The 24907-nt window shown below is 52.0% G+C and overlaps 1 protein-coding gene across 8 annotated transcripts in view; it reads right to left on the bottom strand.

Moving 5' to 3' along the window:
* Nucleotides 1-6440: 6440 nt before the first annotated feature.
* LOC143288304 (coronin-1C-like) overlaps nt 6441-24907 on the bottom strand; it is a 70651-nt gene continuing 52184 nt past the window's right edge. For 2 of the 8 annotated variants that reach the window (XM_076596656.1, XM_076596655.1), the window contains one exon: nt 6441-9278. In XM_076596656.1, the coding sequence (XP_076452771.1) occupies nt 9108-9278 (171 nt within the window). In that variant the 3' untranslated portion in view covers nt 6441-9107. The remainder of the gene's footprint in view (nt 9279-24907) is intronic. The other 6 variants (XR_013056067.1, XR_013056070.1, XR_013056071.1 and 3 more) reach the window with 6 other exon arrangements.

Here is a 24907-nt window from a genome sequence, read left to right as displayed (position 1 = left end):
AAGACCATCCTTCCTAAAAACAAAAAACAAAGGGCAAAAACTAGTCTATAACAGAAGCGAGGAAAACTTGAACCCAGTCAACCACTCACACAGGTACCAGACAACCCTTATCATGGCATCTATTCTGTGTGTGTTGAAGGAGCATTTCTGTCTCCACATCGACTCCTGTCTATACACAGAACATCCTGTCTAAACACAGAATAACAAGACACATCCTGTCTATACACAGAACATCCTGTCTGAACACAGAACAAGACATATCCTGTCTATACACAGAACAACAAGACACATCCTGTCTGAACACAGAACAAGACATATCCTGTCTAAACACAGGACATCCTGTCTGAACACAGAACAAGACATATCCTGTCTAAACCCAGAACATCCTGTCTAAACACAGAACAAGACACATCCTGTCTAAACCCAGAACATCCTGTCTGAACACAGAACAAGACATATCCTGTCTAAACCCTGTACATCCTGTCTGAACACAGAACAAGACATATCCTGTCTAAACACAGAACATCCTGTCTGAACACAGAACAAGACATATCCTGTCTATACACAGAACAAGACACATCCTGTCTAAACACAGAACATCCTGTCTATACACAGAACAAGACAAACCCTGTACATCCTGTCTATACACAGAACAAGACACATCCTGTACATCCTGCCTATACACAGAACAAGACACACCCTGCCTATACACAGAACAAGACACACCCTGCCTATACACAGAACAAGACACACCCTGTCTATACACAGAACAAGACACACCCTGTCTACCCTACATCAACCAGCTGCTACTCAGGTCTAGCTGAAGATGGTCAGTCAATCCCAAAACATCAACCAAAGCTTCTTCCACCACCACAGCATCATGGAAAAAAAACAAACAAAAAAACTCCTGCAATGGTTCATCAATGGACAGCCAAGAGCTCCTGTGGCCCATGGAAGGAGGGGGGAGAGGTGTGATGGGCTGGAGCTCTGATAGGTTCTCTCCCCCCCCCACCTCCTTCCCGCCTCCCTCACCCTGACACGTTGTCTTCCACTCCCCCTTTTCAGCAGTCAGACAACTTCAAGGTGGCTTCCACATGAAATCCAGAGACAATGAAAGGGACTCCCAACAGGGCTGCAGCCCAAAACAGAGCAAGCAACTTCAACTGAGTGATATTTTTTGGGGGAAGGAGGGGGTGTAGGGGCACACCCACACCATCAACATTATGCATCTCTTGTACAGCACAGGCAACACTGCTGTTTACAAAGTGCACATGGAAAGTACAATATTTGATTCAACATTACAACTGTCAAACTGATGCTTTCTTTCCAGTGATAGCAATTATCAAAACGTTAAACGCTGCAACAACAACAGCAACAAAAAAAGATGCCTGTCTTGACATAAAGAGCAGCATCAGGTGATAACCCCATTTCAATGCCACACAACAGATGTTGCAAGTCTGTATACAGCACATGGTAAACTCATTCTCTAACCATGGTACAATACATTCTTTATGATCATGTACAACATATAAACCAGGAAACCACTCACAGCCTGTGCTCTCTACTGCAGCTACAAAAGAGGTGTTCAACAAATACCATCATGCGCACAAAGCGACCAATGAAACGAGGGCTGCAGCATTAAATTCAAGAAGTCATCGACAGCAAACCCTCCATCCCCACCACCCACCCCAGCCCACAGTAACGGATGCTAGGCAGAGGAATGAGCAGGGTTTAATCTTGAAGGCAACACCTGAACTGAAAGGAAACTCAAGACATAACCTTTATTTCTCAACACTGCACACACGAGGGCGAGAGGTGTCTCAACATCCTTGTTTCACTCCCAGGGCTGTGGGAAAAACAAGGACAGGTGTGTGTGTGGAGGGGGTGGGAGGGTTTGCCGTGGCTGGGGGGAGAGGGTCAACATGACCACTTGAATGACGCCAAGGCAGACAGAGAGCAAGAAGCAGCTTTGACCCTCACACCCCTTGCATTCAAAGAAACACACACACAAAAAAACAAATTTAAAAAACAAAACACAAAAGGGCAGTTAAGAAAAAAAGAAAAGAAACAGAGCCACAGCCTAAGGGCCATGGAGGCAGTGAGTTCACATCCACTGTGTCCAGGGCTTGGTGTAGGAAGGCAGTGAGTTCACATCCACTGTGTCCAGGACTTGGTGCTGGAAGGCAGTGAGTTCACATCCACTGTGTCCAGGACTTGGTGTTGGAAGGCAGTGAGTTCACATCCACTGTGTCCAGGACTTGGTGTTGGAAGGCAGTGAGTTCACATCCACTGTGTCCAGGACTTGGTGTTGGAAGGCAGTGAGTTCACATCCACTGTGTCCAGGGATTGGTGTGGGAAGGCAGTGAGTTCACATCCACTGTGTCCAGGACTTGGTGTTGGAAGGCAGTGAGTTCACATCCACTGTGTCCAGGACTTGGTGTTGGAAGGCAGTGAGTTCACATCCAGTGTGTCCAGGGATTGGTGTGGGAAGGCAGTGAGTTCACATCCACTGTGTCCAGGACTTGGTGTTGGAAGGCAGTGAGTTCACATCCACTGTGTCCAGGACTTGGTGTTGGAAGGCAGTGAGTTCACATCCACTGTGTCCAGGACTTGGTGTTGGAAGGCAGTGAGTTCACATCCACTGTGTCCAGGACTTGGTGTTGGAAGGCAGTGAGTGCACATCCACTGTGTCCAGGACTTGGTGTTGGAAGGCAGTGAGTTCACATCCACTGTGTCCAGGACTTGGTGTTGGAAGGCAGTGAGTTCACATCCACTGTGTCCAGGACTTGGTGTTGGAAGGCAGTGAGTTCACATCCACTGTGTCCAGGACTTGGTGTTGGAAGGCAGTGAGTTCACATCCACTGTGTCCAGGACTTGGTGTTGGAAGGCAGTGAGTTCACATCCACTGTGTCCGGGACTTGGTGTTGGAAGGCAGTGAGTTCACATCCAGTGTGTCCAGGACTTGGTGTTGGAAGGCAGTGAGTTCACATCCACTGTGTCCAGGGATTGGTGTTGGAAGGCAGCGAGTTCACATCCACTGTGTCCAGGGATTGGTGTTGGAAGGCAGTGAGTTCACATCCACTGTGTCCAGGACTTGGTGCTGGAAGGTAGTGAGTTCACATCCAGTGTCCAGGGATTGGCGTTGGAAGGCAGGGCCAAATCCTCTCTTTCCGCAATTTTAACCTTCCCCAAGCCAAGCCAGGTACCCATTCACACCTGGCTGGAGTGAGGAGAGGACACAACACCATGCCAGAACAGGGCCTGGAACCCTGACCAATGGTGAGCACTGGATCACCACCAACACCTGGCCCACTCTGCCTCCAAACGCAGAACAGGCCACCAGTGAATGCAGAGAAGAGCGAGGAGAGACTGACGTCCATCATGTCCACACCCTGTGCTCCTTTCCTTGTCCACCACCTGCTGCCTGGGTCAGACCATCATCCCCCACTCCTGCACCACACGGGGCACTGACTGCTGACACCACACAGGGCACTGACTGCTGACACCACACAGGGCACTGACTGCTGACACCACACAGGGCACTGACTGCTGCTGACACCACACAGGGCACTGACTGCTGACACCACACAGGGCACTGACTGCTGACACCACACAGGGCACTGACTGCTGCTGACACCACACAGGGCACTGACTGCTGCTGACACCACACAGGGCACTGACTGCTGACACCACACAGGGCACTGACTGCTGCTGACACCACACAGGGCACTGACTGCTGCGGACACCACACAGGGCACTGACTGCTGACACCACACAGGGCACTGACTGCTGCTGACACCACACGGGGCACTGACTGCTGACACCACACTGACTGCTGACACCACACGGGGCACTGACTGCTGCTGACACCACACGGGGCACTGACTGCTGACACCACACTGACTGCTGACACCACACAGGGCACTGACTGCTGCTGACACCACACAGGGCACTGACTGCTGACACCACACGGGGCACTGACTGCTGACACCACACTGACTGCTGACACCACACGGGGCACTGACTGCTGACACCACACTGACTGCTGCTGACACCACACAGGGCACTGACTGCTGACACCACACTGACTGCTGACACCACACGGGGCACTGACTGCTGCTGACACCACACGGGGCACTGACTGCTGACACCACACGGGGCACTGACTGCTGGTGACACCACACAGGGCACTGACTGCTGACACCACACGGGGCACTGACTGCTGCTGACACCACACAGGCCACTGACTGCTGCTGACACCACACGGGGCACTGACTGCTGACACCACACGGGGCACTGACTGCTGCTGACACCACACAGGGCACTGACTGCTGCTGACACCACACAGGGCACTGACTGCTGACACCACACTGCTGACACCACACAGGGCACTGACTGCTGCTGACACCACACAGGGCACTGACTGCTGACACCACACGGGGCACTGACTGCTGACACCACACTGACTGCTGCTGACACCACACAGGGCACTGACTGCTGACACCACACGGGGCACTGACTGCTGACACCACACGGGGCACTGACTGCTGACACCACACAGGGCACTGACTGCTGACACCACACGGGGCACTGACTGCTGGTGACACCACACTCAGTCACTGAAGCCCTGTCCCCTCACTGACATAACACACAGCTTACAGGTCAGGATGTCAGTGAAGGGCTGTCCCCTCACTGACATAACACACAGCTTACAGGTCAGGATGTCAGTGAAGGGCTGTCACCTCACTGAGATCAGACACAGCTTACAGGTCAGGATGTCAGTGAAGGGCTGTCACCTCACTGAGATCAGACACAGCTTACAGGTCAGGATGTCAGTGAAGGGCTGTCACCTCACTGACATAACACACAGCTTACAGGTCAGGATGTCAGTGAAGGGCTGTCACCTCATTGATATCAGACACAGCTTACAGGTCAGGATATCAGTGAAGGGCTGTCACCTCACTGAGATCAGACACAGCTTACAGGTCAGGATGTCAGTGAAGGGCTGTCACCTCACTGACATAATACACAGCTTACAGGTCAGGATGTCAGTGAAGGGCTGTCACCTCAGAATGTCAGTGAAGGGCTGTCACCTCACTGAGATCAGACACAGCTTACAGTTCATGATATTATTCATTGCTGTTTATATCTGGACTTCTTCCTCTTGATAACATCATTCATTCTTATTTGGAAAACAACCAATGGCAGTCACTGTTCTTTATTCAGACTTCTTTCTCTTCTTAACAAAGTTGCCTTTTATTCAGAAAAAGAACACCCAGTCACACCACTCACAAGTAGAGATGGAGAACTAGTGAGCGCCTTTACAAGATGAAGAACTAGTGAGCGCCTTTACAAGATGAAGAACTAGTGAGCGCCTTTACAAGTAGAGATGAAGAACTAGTGAGCGCCTTTACAAGTAGAGATGAAGAACTAGTGAGCGCCTTTACAAGATGAAGAACTAGTGAGCGCCTTTACAAGTAGAGATGAAGAACTAGTGAGCGCCTTTACAAGATGAAGAACTAGTGAGCACCTTTCAAACTGTGTGGCAGTCACCTCCTTTCCCCCAGGTTCAGCAGTCAAGGAATTCTACACCCCACACACCCCTTTCTCTCTTCACCTGTTCCCCCACACCCCATCATCCTTCCCCTCAGGTGCCCAGGAGGATGGAGACATCTGCCGACATTTTCACACAGTGCAACACTGGTGGAGTGTGAGATCATCAAGACAAGCGTTGCGACCCAAAACCCACAACGATGACAACAACAACAGCGGGGGCTGGGAGAGGGGCTGGGACATGATACCGACAGACCTGAATCATTCATCATCCATTTGTAAACAGCATGGGAAGGTGTTTGGGGGGTGAGGGAGGGTGAGACAGGGTGGTGTTTGGGGGGCAAGGAGGGTAAGACAGGGTGGTGTTTGGGGGGCAAGGGAGGGTAAGACAGGGTGGTGTTTGGGGGGCAAGAAGGGTACGACAGGGTGGTGTTTGGGGGGGGCGAGGGAGGGTAAGACAGGGTGGTGTTTGGGGGGCAAGGAGGGTAAGACAGGGTGGTGTTTGGGGGGCAAGGGAGGGTAAGACAGGGTGGTGTTTGGGGGGGCGAGGGAGGGTAAGACAGGGTGGTGTTTGGGGGGCGAGGGAGGGTAAGACAGGGTGGTGTTTGGGGGGGTGAGGGAGGGTGAGACAGGGTGGTGTTTGGGGGGTGAGGGAGGGTAAGACAGGGTGGTGTTTGGGGGGCGAGGGAGGGTGAGACAGGGTGGAGTGAGGGCAGGGGGAAGTGGGGGTGGGGTGGGGAGGCAGAGATCCTTACAGCAACTGGCAGCGTGCACACCCCCCCATCATGTCCCCAACTTCCACACACGTCCTGGGCTGGGACATGTAACACACACACACACACACACAAACACACACACACACCGAACAAATTTAAACTGCAGATGCGAATGTTTTCAAACAATTCATTCATTTAAAAAAAAAACTGCACACAAGAGCCATCAAATACAACCAACGCTGACTGACTGGAGTGTTGTCGAGAGAGAAAACTGTACAACAATGTTCATCATCGACTGCAAACAGCTGCCCCTCCCACCCACACAGACCACCTGTTTCCTTGGAAACACACATGCCATCATCCCCACCCACACCACTGAACCCTCCCCTGCCTGGCACCAAGTTGCTCCACGCTCTGTGTCTCTGTTTCAGGTCAGCCAGCCACCCCCCTCTGTTCTCCTTCTTTCTTCAACCCCCCCACCCCCACATACCTTCTCTCCCTGACCACACCACCACTCTCTCATCTTCTGTCAAACCCCACTTCCTCTGCCACCCCCTTATCTCCTCTCCCAACAATGGCTTTTCTCTCTCTTCACCACCTCCTCTCCCAACAATGGCTTTTCTCTCTCTCTTCACCACCTCCTCTCCCAACAATGGCTTTTCTCTCTCTCTTCACCACCTCCTCTCCCAACAATGGCTTTCTCTCTCTCTTCACCACCTCCTCTCCCAACAATGGCTTTCTCTCTCTCTTCACCACCTCCTCTCCCAACCAGACAATGGCTTTTCTCTCTCTCTTCACCACCTCCTCTCCCAACCAGACAATGGCTTTCTCTCTCTCTTCACCACCTCCTCTCCCAACCAGACAATGGCTTTCTCTCTCTCTTCACCACCTCCTCTCCCAACCAGACAATGGCTTTTCTCTCTCTCTTCACCACCTCCTCTCCCAACCAGACAATGGCTTTTCTCTCTCTCTTCACCACCTCCTCTCCCAACAATGGCTTTCTCTCTCTCTTCACCACCTCCTCTCCCAACAATGGCTTTCTCTCTCTCTTCACCACCTCCTCTCCCAACCAGACAATGGCTTTCTCTCTCTCTTCACCACCTCCTCTCCCAACCAGACAATGGCTTTTCTCTCTCTCTTCACTACCTCCTCTCCCAACAATGGCTTTTCTCTCTATCTTCACCACCTCCTCTCCCAACAATGGCTTTCTCTCTCTCTTCACCACCTCTCCACCTCCCCCCTCCCACTTGCATCCTGCTGTCTTTTTCTGCTGGCATTTGGTGTTAATTCACAGTGTGAACTTGGTTCCTCCTGTACAACAAGGGGGCTTTTCTCTCTGTGTGGGGAAGAGGGTGGGGGGGAGTGGGGGGGGGAGGGTCACACCCAGCCACCATCCCACTCTCTGCAGATAGGGACAACTGCTCAATCAGGGCTCTCTTGTCCTGTGCACACACACACACACACACACACCCTCTCCTGATGGGCATCATTCTGACAGGGAGCAGTTGTTGCCCACATAACGGGGAGGGGGAGAGGGAGGGGATGGTCCACCTGTCAACAGTCTTCCACCACAATTCAGGGGAGGCCACTCAGGACAGAGGCACACCACCAGGCCCTCCACCGTCGTCACCACCACCACCACCACCACGCAGCCTTCCCCTGACACAGGGCACAAACCACCAGTCCACTTCTCTGTCCTTGCTGGTGGTGTCCTTTTCAACCTGAAACCAACCAGTCTTGGCCAGGCCATTCCACACATCCCAACCCCCCTCCCCCCCAAAACAGACGCCCAGAGTGGTGGACAAGTGAACTGTACAGCAAGCTTTCCTCAGAGCAGGATGAAAGGGGGAGACAAACCGACTCGCACAGCCACAATGGCCGTACGTAGTGCGTCCCGCAGCTGTGTGTGACTGCTGCCTGATGGGACACCCACAAAGACAAGGTCACAGGAGAGAAAATGCAGTGATTACCCCCCAGCCCCCCCCTTTTTTTTTTTTTGCAAGTGTATTCACTATTGTGAAAGCGATGATGCAGCAGTTGCTCCCAAACTGTGTGATTATGACTGGGAGACAGACAGACGACGACCCCAGGCTACAGCTACAGCTACACAGGCTGCCAGGAGAAACACTGACTGAATCTTATCATCACTAACTTACCCTTCCTGTCCAGCATTCTATTTTTGTCAACTTTAACTGGATCAACTTTCTGCTAAAACAAAATGTGGGAGGGAGGGATTTATTTTCTTTGAGTCCTTTTGTTTTCAAGTACTTGACGCTCAACAGGAGCAGAAAGAAGCAAGGCAGGTTTAAAGTCAAACTCAACCCCATAGAATTTTCCTAAATCGTGGGTGGCAAAGACGTCAATGCCCTCATGGCAATAGACATCCCCCCACCCCCCCCATTCCCAGCCCAAAGTCTGGCCACAGCCATGAAGGACTATCACCTGTGCCAGGACTCCAACATTTGCCTCCGTCTTCCTTCCAGGAGCCCATATTCTCCACAATTATTTTTTTTAAAAGAAAAAAAAGGCGTGGCGCTCCAAAGAACACATGCACATCCCCACCCCACCCCTTAGACTTGCAAGACTCCACATTCACTTACAACAATCCAGACACCTGCCTCTCCTTTCCCCTGCCTGCCCTCAAACAGACCCCAAGTACATGGCAAAACAATCTAACATGCTCTTACATAGTTCATTTACATCAAACAATCATAGAGGGAAAAGATAAAAGAAAAAAAAAAGACACGGGCACAGTGCATGGCTGTGCAGTGCTCAGTCAGCGATGATCCAGACAACGGACACGACGCCCACAGCAAGGTCAAATCTCCGCCTCAGCAGCTAGTCCTCTTCCTTCCCTGCCGCTTCGTCAGACTCTGTAGAGGCAGCAGCTTCCAGAGTGGCCAGGCGTGACTCCAGCTCCGTGATGCGTGATTCCTGCGTCTTGACAGTCTTCTTCAGCTCTGCCATGTCGGCCATGAAGGCGGCAGCGTCAAAGTCCTTCGGCAGACCCTGGTACCACACACAGCATGCCTCCAGTTATTGACACACCTCACTGTGCCACACCACACATTCCTCACTGCACCTCACCACACACATTCCTCACTGCACCACACCACACACATTCCTCACTGCACCTCACCACACACATTCCTCACTGCACCACACTACACACATTCCTCACTGCACCACACCACACACATTCCTCACTGCACCACTGCACCACACTACACACATTCCTCACTGCACCACACTACACACATTCCTCACTGCACCACACCACACACATTCCTCACTGCACCACACTACACACATTCCTCACTGCAAACATTCCTAAATACCTCACCACACTACACACAAAATACCTCACCACACTACACACAAATACCTCACCACACTACGCACACACACCTTACCTCACCACACCATGTACAAATACCTCACCACACTACACACAAATACCTCACCACACCATGTCAAATACCTCACCTCATCATACCATACTATGCACACACACTCTCACCAAATCAAACTCAATCACACTACTCTCTCTCTCTCTCTCTCTCACACACACACACACACACCACATCATACTGCACACTTTACCACACCACAATACACAGCTCACGCTCACACACACACACACACACACACATCATACACACACTTTACAACAAACACCACAACACGGTGCTCACACACAAACATACACCAAATCATACACACACCTTACTACACACACACACACACACACACCACATCATACACACACTTTACAACACACACCACAGCACACTACTCACCCCCCTTCCCACAAACACATACCAAACACACTGCACAACACTACACATATACACCAAACCACACCACACCATGCTACTCACACACCAAACTACACCACACTACACTACTCACACAAACACACACACATACCAGTTACCACACATAAATTGCACCACAACTGACACACACACCAAATCACACATCACCACACTAACACATACACACACTACACACACACACACCTCATCACACTAAACCACATCACTCACACATTAATAGCACACTACACTACTCACACAAACACACACACATACCAGTTACCACACATAAATTGCACCACCACTGACACACACACCAAATCACACATCACCACACTAACACACACACTACACACACACCTCATCACACTAAACCACATCACTCACACATTAATAGCACACTATACTACTCACACAAACACACCACACAACATTACACACACACAAACACCACACCACACTATGCAACTCACTCAAACACACACGCATACCACATCATACAACACAAACACAACACTGCACCACACAATTAACACTCACAAACACAATACACACACTCACCACTTCCTATGCTCCATTTATTGTACTATAGCGCTTCCTGCTTTGTCACACAACTGAAGGGGAATACAAAATCCCTGCCAACACTAGGAGTACATGTACTTCATTCTGTGGATACAAAATTCCTGCCAACACTAGGTGTAGTTCATTCTGTGGATACAAAATCGCTGCCAACACTAGGAGTACATGTACTTCATTCTGTGGATACAAAATCCCTGCCAACACTAGGTGTAGTTCATTCTGTGGATACAAAATCCCTGCCAACACTATGAGTACATGTACTTCATTCTGTGGATACAAAATCCCTGCCAACACTAGGTGTACATGTACTTCATTCTATGGATACAAAATCCCTGCCAGCACTAGGTGTACTTCATTATGTGGATACAAAATCCCTGCCAACACTATGAGTACATGTACTTCATTCTGTGGATACAAAATCCCTGCCAACACTAGGTGTACATGTACTTCATTCTATGGATACAAAATCCCTGCCAGCACTAGGTGTACTTCATTATGTGGATACAAAATCCCTGCCAACACTTGGTGTACATGTACTTCATTCTGTGGATACAAAATCCCTGCCAACACTAGGAGTACATGTACTTCATTCTGTGGATATAAAATCCCTGCCAACACTAGGTGTACATGTACTTCATTATGTGGATACAAAATCCCTGCCAACACTAGGAGTACATGTACTTCATTCTGTGGATATAAAATCCCTGCCAACACTAGGAGTACATGTACTTCATTCTGTGGATATAAAATCCCTGTTAACACTAGGAGTACATGTACTTCATTCTGTGGATATAAAATCCCTGCCAACACTAGGAGTACATGTACTTCATTCTGTGGATACAAAATCCCTGCCGACACTAGAGTACATGTACTTCATTCTGTGGATACAAAATCCCTGCCAACACTAGGTGTACTTCATTATGTGGATACAAAATCCCAGCCAACACTAGGTGTACATGTACTTCATTCTATGGATACAAAATCCCTGCCAGCACTAGGTGTACTTCATTATGTGGATACAAAATCCCAGCCAACACTAGGTGTACATGTACTTCATTCTGTGGATACAAAATCCCTGCCAACACTAGGTGTACTTCATTATGTGGATACAAAATCCCTGCCAACACTAGGTGTACTTCATTATGTGGATACAAAATCCCAGCCAACACTAGGTGTACATGTACTTCATTCTGTGGATACAAAATCCCTGCCAACACTAGGTGTACATGTACTTCATTCTATGGATACAAAATCCCTGCCAACACTAGGTGTACATGTACTTCATTCTATGGATGCAAAATCCCTGCCAACACATTCTTACACTCACTCTCACACCTTTCACACCAACAACACACTCTTCCACTCACTCTCACACTAATAACATATTCTTCCACTCTCTCTCACATGCTTCACACCAACAACACGCTCTTCCACTCACATTTACACCAATAACACATTCTTCCACTCACTCTCACACCAATAACACATTCTTCCACTCTCTCTCACACCCTTCATACCAACAACACTCTCTTCCACTCACATTCACACCAATAACACACTCTTCCACTCACTCTCACCCTTCACACCAATAATACACTCTTCCACTCACTCTCACACCAACAACACACTCTTCCACTCACTCTCACCCTTCACACCAATAACACACTCTTCCACTCACTCTCACACCAACAACACACTCTTCCACATACTATCATATCAATAACACATTCTTCCACTCACTCACACCCTTCACACCAATAACACACTCTTCCACTCACTCTCACACCAACAACACACTCTTCCACATACTATCATATCAATAACACATTCTTCCACTCACTCACACCCTTCACACCAATAACACACTCTTCCACTCACTCTCACACCAACAACACACTCTTCCACACACTCTCACCAATAACACATTCTTCCACTCACTCACACCCTTCACACCAATAACACTCACTCTTCCACTCACTCTCACACCAACAACACACTCTTCCACATACTATCATATCAATAACACATTCTTCCACTCACTCACACCCTTCACACCAATAACACACTCTTCCACTCACTCTCACACCAACAACACACTCTTCCACACACTCTCACCAATAACACATTCTTCCACTCACTCACACCCTTCACACCAATAACACTCTCTTCCACTCACTCACACCCTTCACACCAATAACACACTCTTCCACTCACTCTCACCAGTAACACACTCTCTTGCACTCACTCTCACCAGTAACACACTCTCTTGCACTCACTCTCACCAGTAACACACTCTCTTGCACTCACTCTCACCAATAACACACTCTTCCACTCACTCTCACCAATAACACACTCTTCCACACACTCTCACCAGTAACACCACACCAATAACACACTCTCTTGCACTCACTCTCACCAATAACACACTCTTCCACTCACTCTCACCAGTAACACACTCTTCCACTCACTCTCACCAATAACACACTCTTCCACACACTCTCACCAGTAACACACTCTTCCACTCACTCTCACCAGTAACACACTCTTCCACTCCACTCACTCTCACCAGTAACACACTCTTCCACTCACTCTCACCAGTAACACACTCTTCCACTCACTCTTACATCCTTCACACCAATAATACACTCTTCCACTCACTCTCACACCCTTCACACCAATAACACTCTTCCACTCACTCTCACCAATAACACACTCTTCCACTCACTCTCAACAATAACACACTCTTCCACTCACTCTTACATCCTTCACACTAGTAACACAGATTCTGGCCGTCTCTCTTATTCTGTTTACATCAGTAACACAGATACTGTAATCACTCTATTTCTTTTCACACCACACTGTCATTAGTATCACAAATCTTACAAGTTATCATCAATCTGTTCACAACAGCAACACAGATCTTAGTCTCATTCTGTTCACATTAGTTACACAGATCTCAGCGTAATTCTGTTCATATTAGTTACACAGATTTCAGCCTAATTCTGTTTATATTAGTACACAGATCTCAGCCTAATTCTGTTCACATTAGTTACACAGATCTTAAGTCTCATTCCCTTCATACTAACTACACAGATCTTGTCTCATTCCATTCATCACAGATCTTTGTTCACGAGCGTAAGATGGAGCAACCAGTTTCAGTCTACTTACATTAGCAATACAGATGCTGCACACAACCTGCACTCTTCCAAGCAATCACAACAGTTTATTTTGACAGACGGTTAGTGTCTGCACTCTATGTCCATGCGCACATCCAAGGAAGACAATCTGCATGTAATCTCTGCTCCTCTATGTAGCGACAGCGGGACAGAGCTTGCTGGCAGAAAGGCGCAACTTGCTTCTGGCATCTTCCCATGAGGGCTGTCAGCATGTGTGTGTGTATGTGTGACTGAAGCCTGACTGAATAATATCAGAAACAAATAACGAGCGCCCTAGGATAGGCGCTATGTAAATATCCATATCATCATCATCAGCAGCAGCACTGACCAGCTCAAGGTGCAGTAAGACAGGCTGCTGGCCCCTGACAATGCCAGTCACAAATTCACAGTCTTCTTTCTTCTTCTTCTTCTGTTCTGCATCATTCTTCTTCTTTTCTTCTGTATCAATCTCCTACTTCTGAATATTATTCACCATTAACTGCACATGCATGTGCAAATCTCTCTTCCCGTCTACATCGTTCTCCATTCCACTCTCATGTTCATATCTCAAATACAAGTGAATAATACCTGTACACATTATACTCTTAAAACAAAGCATATATAACAGCACATCAGCAATCCCCAAACCCAGGAAGAAAAATGACCCCCTTGCCCAACAACAAACACAACGCAGCTCTACGTGTTAGGTTTCCACAGCAAGAAATCTTCATCCAAATACAAGCAAAAATACATCCACACATAACCATACATGAAGCAAGCTGGAACAGAAAAAAAACAGACCATGAATACAGCTTGGTGTATTCATCATCACCTCACCCCCTCACTCTCCCTCCCCAACCACCCCTCTCCCACCTGTCTCTCTCTCTCCACCCCTCTCCCACCTGTCTCTCTCTCCACCCCTCTCCCACCTGTCTCTCTCTCTCCACCCCTCTCCCACCTGTCTCTCTCTCCACCCCACCCCTCTCCCACCTGTCTCTCTCTCCACCCCTCTCCCACCTGTCTCTCTCTCCACCCCTCTCCCACCTGTCTCTCTCTCTCCACCCCTCTCCCACCTCTCTCTCTCCACCCCTCTCCCACCTGTCTCTCTCTCTCCACCCCTCTCCCACCTGTCTCTCTCTCCACCCCTCTCCCACCTGTCTCTCTCTCTCCACCCCTCTCCCACCTGTCTCTCTCTCCACCCCACCCCTCTCCCACCCCTCTCCCACCTGTCTCTCTCTCCACCCCTCTCCCACCTGTCTCTCTCTACACCCCACCCCTCCCCCACCTGTCTCTCTCCACCCCTCTCCCACCTGTCTCTCTCTCTCCACCCCTCTCCCACCTGTCTCTCTCTCTCCACCCCTCTCCCACCTGTCTCTCTCTCCACCCTCACCCCTCTCCCACCTGTCTCTCTCTCCACCCCTCTCCCACCTGTCTCTCTCTCCACCCTCACCCCTCTCCCACCTGTCTCTCTCTCCACCCCTCTCCCACCTGTCTCTCTCTCCACCCCCACCCCTCTCCCACCTGTCTCTCTCTCCACCCCTCTCCCACCTGTCTCTCTCTCCACCCCACCCCTCCCCCACCTGTCTCTCTCCACCCCTCTCCCACCTGTCTCTCTCTCTCCACCCCTCTCCCACCTGTCTCTCTCTCTCCACCCCTCTCCCACCTGTCTCTCTCTCCACCCTCACCCCTCTCCCACCTGTCTCTCTCTCCACCCTCACCCCTCTCCCACCTGTCTCTCTCTCCACCCCTCTCCCACCTGTCTCTCTCTCCACCCTCACCCCTCTCCCACCTGTCTCTCTCTCCACCCCTCTCCCACCTGTCTCTCTCTCCACCCCTCTCCCACCTGTCTCTCTCTCCACCCCCACCCCTCTCCCACCTGTCTCTCTCTCCACCCCTCTCCCACCTGTCTCTCTCTCCACCCCTCTCCCACCTGTCTCTCTCCACCCTCACCCCTCTCCCACCTGTCTCTCTCTCCACCCCTCTCCCACCTGTCTCTCTCTCCACCCCTCTCCCACCTGTCTCTCTCTCCACCCCTCTTCCCACCTGTCTCTCTCTCCACCCTCACCCCTCTCCCACCTGTCTCTCTCTCCACCCCTCTCCCACCTGTCTCTCTCTCCACCCCTCTCCCATCTGTCTCTCTCTCCACCCCCTCTCCCACCTGTCTCTCTCTCCACCCTCACCCCTCTCCCACCTGTCTCTCTCTCCACCCTCACCCCTCTCCCACCTGTCTCTCTCTCCACCCCTCTCCCACCTGTCTCTCTCTCTCCACCCTCACCCCTCTCCCACCTGTCTCTCTCTCCACCCCTCTCCCACCTGTCTCTCTCTCCACCCCTCTCCCACCTGTCTCTCTCTCCACCCCTCTCCCACCTGTCTCTCTCTCCACCCCTCTCCCACCTGTCTCTCTCTCCACCCCTCTCCCACCTGTCTCTCTCTCCACCCCTCTCCCATCTGTCTCTCTCTCCACCCCTCTCCCACCTGTCTCTCTCTCCACCTCACGCCTCTCCCACCTGTCTCTCTCTCCACCCTCACCCCTCTCCCACCTGTCTCTCTCTCCACCCCTCTCCCACCTGTCTCTCTCTCCACCCTCACCCCTCTCCCACCTGTCTCTCTCTCCACCCTCACCCCTCTCCCACCTGTCTCTCTCTCCACCCCTCTCCCACCTGTCTCTCTCTCCACCCCCCTCCCATCTGTCTCTCTCTCCACCCCTCTCCCACCTGTCTCTCTCCACCCCTCTCCCACCTGTCTCTCTCTCCACCCACACCCCTCTCCCACCTGTCTCTCTCTCCACCTCACGCCTCTCCCCCTGTCTCTCTCTCCACCCCTCTCCCACCTGTCTCTCTCTCCACCCCTCTCCCACCTGTCTCTCTCTCCACCCTCACCCCCTCTCCCACCTGTCTCTCTCTCCACCCCCACCCCTCTCCCACCTGTCTCTCTCCACCCCTCTCCCACCTGTCTCTCTCCACCCCCACCCCTCTCCCACCTGTCTCTCTCCACCCCTCTCCCACCTGTCTCTCTCCACCCCCTCTCCCACCTGTCTCTCTCCACCCCTCTCCCACCTGTCTCTCTCTCCACCCTCACCCCTCTCCCACCTGTCTCTCTCTCCACCCCCACCCCTCTCCCACCTGTCTCTCTCCACCCCTCTCCCACCTGTCTCTCTCCACCCCTCTCCCACCTGTCTCTCTCTCCACCCTCACCCCTCTCCCACCTGTCTCTCTCTCCACCTCACCCCTCTCCCACCTGTCTCTCTCTCCACCCTCACCCCTCTCCACCTGTCTCTCTCTCCCCTCACCCCTCTCCCACCGTCTCTCTCTCCACCCCTCTCCCACCTGTCTCTCTCCACCCTCACCCCTCTCCCACCTGTCTCTCTCTCTCCACCCTTCTCCCACCTGTCTCTCCACCCCACCCCTCTCCCACCTGTCTCTCTCTCCACCCCTCTCCCATCTGTCTCTCTCTCCACCCCTCTCCCACCTGTCTCTCTCTCCACCTCACGCCTCTCCCACCTGTCTCTCTCTCCACCCTCACCCCTCTCCCACCTGTCTCTCTCTCCACCCCTCTCCCACCTGTCTCTCTCTCCACCCCTCTCCCATCTGTCTCTCTCTCCACCCCTCTCCCACCTGTCTCTGTCTCCACCTCACGCCTCTCCCACCTGTCTCTCTCTCCACCCTCACCCACCTGTCTCTCTCTCCACCCCTCTCCCACCTGTCTCTCTCTCCACCCTCCACCCTCTCCCACCTGTCTCTCTCTCCACCCTCACCCCTCTCCCACCTGTCTCTCTCTCCACCCCTCTCCCACCTGTCTCTCTCTCCACCCTCCCTCCCACTGTCTCTCTCTCCACCCTCTCCCACCTGTCTCTCTCCACCCCCTCTCCCACCTGTCTCTCTCTCACCCCTCTCCCACCTGTCTCTCTCCACCCCTCTCCCACCTGTCTCTCTCTCCACCCTCACCCTCTCCCACCTGTCTCTCTCTCCACCCTCACCCCTCTCCCACCTGTCTCTCTCTCCACCCCCTCTCCCACCTGTCTCTCTCTCCACCCTCACCCCTCTCCCACCTGTCTCTCTCTCCACCCCCCCTCTCCCACCTGTCTCTCTCTCCACCCCTCTCCCACCTGTCTCTCTCTCCACCCCACCCCTCTCCCACCTGTCTCTCTCTCCACCCCACCCTCTCCCACCTGTCTCTCTCTCCACCTCCCCTCTCCCACCTGTCTCTCTCTCCACCCCTCTCCCACCTGTCTCTCTCTCCACCCTCACCCCTCTCCCACCTGTCTCTCTCTCCACCCCCACCCCTCTCCCACCTGTCTCTCTCCACCCCTCTCCCACCTGTCTCTCTCCACCCCCTCTCCCACCTGTCTCTCTCTCCACCCTCACCCCTCTCCACCTGTCTCTCTCTCCACCCTCACCCCTCTCCCACCTCTCTCTCTCTCCACCCTCACCCCTCTCCCACCTGTCTCTCTCTCTCCACCCCTCTCCCACCTCTCTCTCTCCACCCCTCTCCCACCTGTCTCTCTCTCCACCCCTCTCCCACCTGTCTCTCTCTCCACCCCTCTCCCACCTGTCTCTCTCTCCACCCTCACCCCTCTCCCACCTGTCTCTCTCTCCACCCTCACCCCTCTCCCACCTGTCTCTCTCTCCACCCCTCTCCCACCTGTCTCTCTCCACCTCACCCCTCTCCCACCTGTCTCTCTCTCTCCACCCCTCTCCCACCTGTCTCCCACCCCTCTCCCACCTGTCTCTCTCCACCCCACCCCTCTCCCACCTGTCTCTCTCTCCACCCCTCTCCCACCTGTCTCTCTCTCCACCCTCACCCCTCTCCCACCTGTCTCTCTCTCCACCCCACCCCTCTCCCACCTGTCTCTCTCTCACCCCACCCCTCTCCCACCTGTCTCTCTCTCCACCCCTCTCCCACCTGTCTCTCTCTCCACCCCTCTCCCACCTGTCTCTCTCCACCCCACCCCTCTCCCACCTGTCTCTCTCTCACCCCTCTCCCACCTGTCTCTCTCTCCACCCTCACCCTCTCCCACCTGTCTCTCTCTCCACCCCCACCCTCTCCCACCTGTCTCTCTCCACCCTCTCCCACCTGTCCTCTCTCCACTACCCCTCTCCCACCTGTCTCTCTCTCCCACCCTCCCCCCTCTCCACCTCTCTCTCTCCACCCCCACCCCTCTCCCACCCTGTCTCTCTCTCCACCCTCACCCCTCTCCCACCTGTCTCTCTCTCCACCCTCTCGCCCACCTGTCTCTCTCTCCACCCTCACCCTCTCCCAACTGTCTCTCCTCTCCACCCCCTCTCCCACCTGTCTCTCTCACCCACCCCTCTCCCACCTGTCTCTCTCTCCACCTCACCCCTCTCCCACCTGTCTCCTCTCTCTCCACCCCTCACCCCCTCTCCCACCTGTTCCTCCTCCTCTCCACCACCCCTCTCCCACCTGTCTCTCTCCACCCCTCTCCACCTGTCCTCTCTCCACCCCACCTCTACCCACCTGCTCTCTCTCCCCCACCCCTCTCCCACCTGTCTCTCTCTCTCCACCCCTCTCCCACCTGTCTCTCTCTCTCCCCACCCCTCTCCCACCTGTCTCTCTCTCCCACCCTCCACCCCTCTCCCTCCACCTGTCTCTCTCTCCACCCTCTCCACCTGTCTCTCTCCACCCACCCTGTCTCTCTCCACCTCTCCTCTCCCACCTCCTCTCCCACCTCTCATCTCCCACCTGTCTCTCTCCCCCCACCCTCTCCCACCTGTCTCTCTCTCCACCCCACTCCACTGTCTCTTCTCCAACCCCACCTGTCTCTCTCTACCCACCCCTCTCCCACCTGTCTCTCTCCACCCCTCTCCCACCTGTCTCTCTCTCCACCCTCACCCCTCTCCCACCTGTCTCTCTCTCCACCCCCACCCCTCTCCCACCTGTCTCTCTCCCACCCCTCTCCCACCTGTCTCTCTCCACTCCTCTCCCACCTGTCTCTCTCCACCTCACCCCTCTCCCACCTGTCTCTCTCTCTCCACCCCTCTCCCACCTGTCTCTCTCTCTCCACCCCTCTCCCACCTGTCTCTCTCTCTCCACCCTCACCCCTCTCCCACCTGTCTCTCTCTCCACCTCACCCCTCTCCCACCTGTCTCTCTCCACCCCCACCCCTCTGCCACCTGTCTCTCTCCACCCCTCTCCCACCTGTCTCTCTCCACCCCACCCCTCTCCCACCTGTCTCTCTCCACCCCTCTCCCACCTGTCTCTCTCTCTCCACCCCTCTCCCACCTGTCTCTCTCTCCACCCCTCTCCCACCTGTCTCTCTCCACCTCACCCCTCTCCCACCTGTCTCTCTCTCTCACCCCTCTCCCACCTGTCTCTCTCCACCCTCACCCCTCCCACCTGTCTCTCTCTCCACCCCCACCCCTCTCCCACCTGTCTCTCTCTCTCCCACCCTCACCCCTCTCCCACCTGTCTCTCTCTCCACCCTCACCCCTCTCCCACCTGTCTCTCTCTCTCCACCCCTCTCCCACCTGTCTCTCTCTCCACCCCTCTCCCACCTGTCTCTCTCTCCACCCCTCTCCCACCTGTCTCTCTCTCCACCCCACCCCTCTCCCACCTGTCTCTCTCCACCCCTCTCCCACCTGTCTCTCTCTCCACCCTCACCCCTCTCCCACCTGTCTCTCTCTCCACCCCTCTCCCACCTGTCTCTCCCCCTGCCCTACCCTGTGCCCTGTTACAGGATGGGTGACGTGGGAGAACCCCAGACAGAAGCAAGGCGAGGGAGCGTGAGAGAGGGATGGACTCTAGAAAGCAGGGGTATTCAGTAACTACATGGCGGCATGATAAAATCATCACAACCCCAGCACCAATGCCTGGCTTTCCTGCTACACGGTGACACTGTCCACACACACACACATACACACATGGAAATACACATATTCACCCCCCCTCACCACCACCACCCCCCACACACACACACAGGTTAGCCTTGGTCCAGTGGTGTAGCAGCCTATTTGTACCCCTATTGGTTTTTACCCTATGTTCAGATCTGGCTGCCCAGATTACCCCCCGGGGTTAATGCAGACTTGCCTTCAATGACACCAGAGGGATAAACCTAGTCAAGAACTGAACTCCCCAGTTTGGTTTCAAACCCCCATCCCTACCACACCCTCCTCCTAATGGTCATGGAACCCCCATCCCTACCACACCCTCCTCTTGATGGTCATGGAACCCCCACCCCTACCACACCCTCCTCCTAATGGTCATGGGAGCCATTCCATACTACTTTGAAATGAACCCCCTGGGGTCAATTTGTCCAGTCAAAACAAATCACTGCAAGCTATTTCAGCAAACTGGGCCATGTTTCCTTCCATTTAGATGCAATGAAGAGTGTATGTGTGAGGGTGGTGGTGATGGGTGTGTGTGTGGGATGGGGCAGTGAAGGCTAGCCCAGAACAACCCTCCCCCCCTCCCCTCCTTTTTCAGCAGCTTTAGCACACCAGTAGAGAGGGGGTCATTTCCAACTGGAGGAGCCCAACCCAGAATGACCCTGGGGTAAAATCCAGCAGGGGGGTCAGTGTGAGGCTGTTCACTGGGCAGAGAGAGACCACCTTCATCAGCACAAGGCTCACCCTAGTTCACATGGCAGGAAGAGAAAAACCAGTCCCCAACCCCTACCCCCATTTCCCTGCGTCTCTCTTTCACAATCACTTCAACAGTCCCACAGACTTATCAGTACAGTTTTATGTCTGTCAGTATGATTTCTGTAGGTAAATGAAAGTTGAAAGTGCGTGTGTGTGTGTGTGTGAGTGTGAGTGTATTTGTGTGTGTGTGTGTGTGTGTGTGTGTGTGTGTGTGTATTTGTGTGTGTGTGTGCACACGCGTGCGTACGTGCATGCATGTGTGAGCGCGTGCGTGTGTGTGCGTGTTGATGCCTGCTTGGATGCACACAGTCATACACACACCCTGTGTGGACCAGGAAGTATTTCAGACAGCACGCTTCTGCTGTGTGCCAGGCATTTTGAAAACTAACACACACACACACACACACACTTCACACACACACACATAAAAACTCACTCACTCACTCATTTACTTAATTATCAAAATATCATGGGCATCATGATCACCATCATCACGGTGACCACAAATGTGCAGTCGAGAGGCACAGCTCTAAGTGTTCCACCTTTCTTGGTTACACATCACATCTCTATCAGGTCAGTCTACAAACCTATCAGTTTCCTGGTTACACATCACATCTGTATCAGGTCAGTCTACAAACCTATCAGTTTCCTGGTTACACATCACATCTGTATCAGGTCAGTCTACAAACCTATCAGTTTCCTGGTTACACATCACATCTGTATCAGGTCAGTCTACAAACCTATCAGTTTCCTGGTTACACATCACATCTCTATCAGGTCAGTCTACAAACCTATCAGTGCCACTGGCACAAATAGCTGCCTCCCTTTGCTAGGCAGACTTCACTACCTGACAATCAAACATGCTGACTTGACAACATACATGATGAAGATTACAAGAAGCACCTTGTAAGTCAGGTCTGTTTGGAGGAGTAAGGGTAAGGGGTGGTGGCAACAATCTGAACAAAGTTAGTAACCAAATGACAGGGTGGGGTTAGGTCCCAAACTGGGTCATCCTGATTAGAACCGTTGGTTAGCATTCAACCAGTGTGCATGCCGTTCACAATTACGAAGCCTTTGAGGAGGTGTGGGTGGGTGGGAACCGCAGTCTGAGCACACACACATGTATCATGCATGTGCACACAAATCCATGTACACACACCCCAAAAACAACCTACAAGAGACCAGAGCCAGCTCCAAAGCACCCTCAAAGGATAGATGACAACCAAATCCACCCCTAACTAATGAACCACCCCTAACTAATGAATCCCACCCACCCCTAACTAATGAACCACCCCTAACTAATGAACCCCACCCACCCCTAACTAATGAACCACCCCTAACTAATGAACCCCACCCACCCCTAACTAATGAACCACCCCTAACTAATGAACCCCACCCACCCCTAACTAATGAACCACCCCTAACTAATGAACCCCACCCACCCCTAACTAATGAACCTCATCCACCCCTAATGCACCCCACCCACCCCTAACTAATCAGCCTCATCCACCCCTAACAAATGCACCCCATCCACCCCTAATGCACCCCACACACCCATAACTAATGCTCCACACCCACCCCTAACTAACGAACCCCACACACCCATAACTAATGCACCCCATCCACCCCTAACGCACCCCACACACCCATAACTAATGCTGCACACCCACCCCTAACTAATGAACCCCACCCACCCATAACTAATGCACCCCATCCACCCCTAACGCACCCCACACACCCATAACTAATGCTCCACACCCACCCCTAACTAACGAACCCCATCCACCCCTAACTAATGAACCCCATCCACCCCTAACTAATGAACCCCATCCACCCCTAACTAATGAACCACCCCTAACTAATGAACCCCACCCACCCCTAACTAACGAACCCCATCCACCCCTAACTAATGAACCACCCCTAACTAACGAACCCCATCCACCCCTAACTAATGAACCACCCCTAACTAACGAACCCCATCCACCCCTAACTAATGGACCTCGTCCACCCCTAACTAATGAACCACCCCTAACTAATGAACCCCATCCACCCCTAACTAATGAACCACCCCTAACTAATGAACCACCCCCAACTAATGAACCCCATCCACCCTAACTAATGAACCCCATCCACCCTAACTAATGGACCTCGTCCACCCCTAACTAATGAACCCCATCCACCCCTAACTAATGAACCACCCCTAACTAATGAACCACCCCTAACTAATGAACCACCCCTAACTAATGAACCCCATCCACCCCTAACTAATGAACCACCCCTAACTAATGAACCACCCCTAACTAATGAACCACTCCCAACTAAAGAACCCTATCCACCCTAACTAATGAACCCCATCCACCCCTAACTAATGAACCACCCCTAACTAATGAACCCCATCCACCCCTAACTAATGAACCACTCCCAACTAATGAACCCCATCCACCCTAACTAATGAACCCCATCCACCCCTAACTAATGCACCCCATCCACCCTAACTAATGAACCCCATCCACCCTAACTAATGAACCCCATCCACCCTAACTAATGGACCTCGTCCACCCCTAACTAATGAACCCCATCCACCCCTAACTAATGAACCTCATCCACCCCTAACTAATGAACCTCATCCACCCTAACTAATGCACTCCATCCACCCCTAACTAATGAACCTCTACATACACATCCCCACCCCCCAACACACACACTAACACACACATACATACATACATACACATCCCCACCCTCCAACACACACACACACACTATAACACACACATACATACATACACCCGCCACCCCCAACACAAACACACAACCAGCTGCATCACGGTCATAAACACTGACTGCCCTGGCAAAAAGAAATGTCAGATGAAGTGCTGATTTGACTGGGAATGTTTTTGTCATTTTTGACCCATCGTCTAACGCTCAGATGAATCCCTGGATCCCATATCCCTTGCTGTCAAGGCAAGTGTTGAGGCCACTGTGCCCATTTCTCTCCACAGTTCAAACAGTTTGGAACTTTCTAAAAACCCTTTACAACACCAAAGGCTGACAAGTGAGAAGTCTCACAGTGAGAATCCCGAAAGGCATGGTGTTCTGAGAGCTGACTTATGCCCCTTGCATGAATGGTTAGTCTGTCACATGGATGAAATCAGCAATTTCAGTCCTATAAATCCTCTCCCCCCCCCCCCCCCCTTTTTAATTTGTTTTTATTGTTGTTTTTTTTGTTAATGACTTTTACTATCTTACTAAATACCTGCTGGAGTCTGCACCAATGGGCTATGCTACAGTATGTGTATTTAAATTAAAATTCAAGTGGTAGATTTCGTTGTGCTTTATCATTGACAGAAACTGTGTACACCTATTTGTTTCAGAGAAGAAAAAAAAAGAGAAAGATACAAAATTGACACATTTCAAAATCAATGAAACTTTAAACAAAACAAGAAAAAACAAAAAAGACCTTCAAGGACTTAAAAAGGACTGTCTTT

The sequence above is a fragment of the Babylonia areolata genome, chromosome 12 (assembly GCF_041734735.1).
Source record: "Babylonia areolata isolate BAREFJ2019XMU chromosome 12, ASM4173473v1, whole genome shotgun sequence".
NCBI classification, from domain to species: domain Eukaryota; kingdom Metazoa; phylum Mollusca; class Gastropoda; order Neogastropoda; family Buccinidae; genus Babylonia; species Babylonia areolata.
The sequence above is the reverse complement of the archived record's forward strand: the minus strand, read 5'-3'. Positions and strand labels throughout refer to the sequence as shown.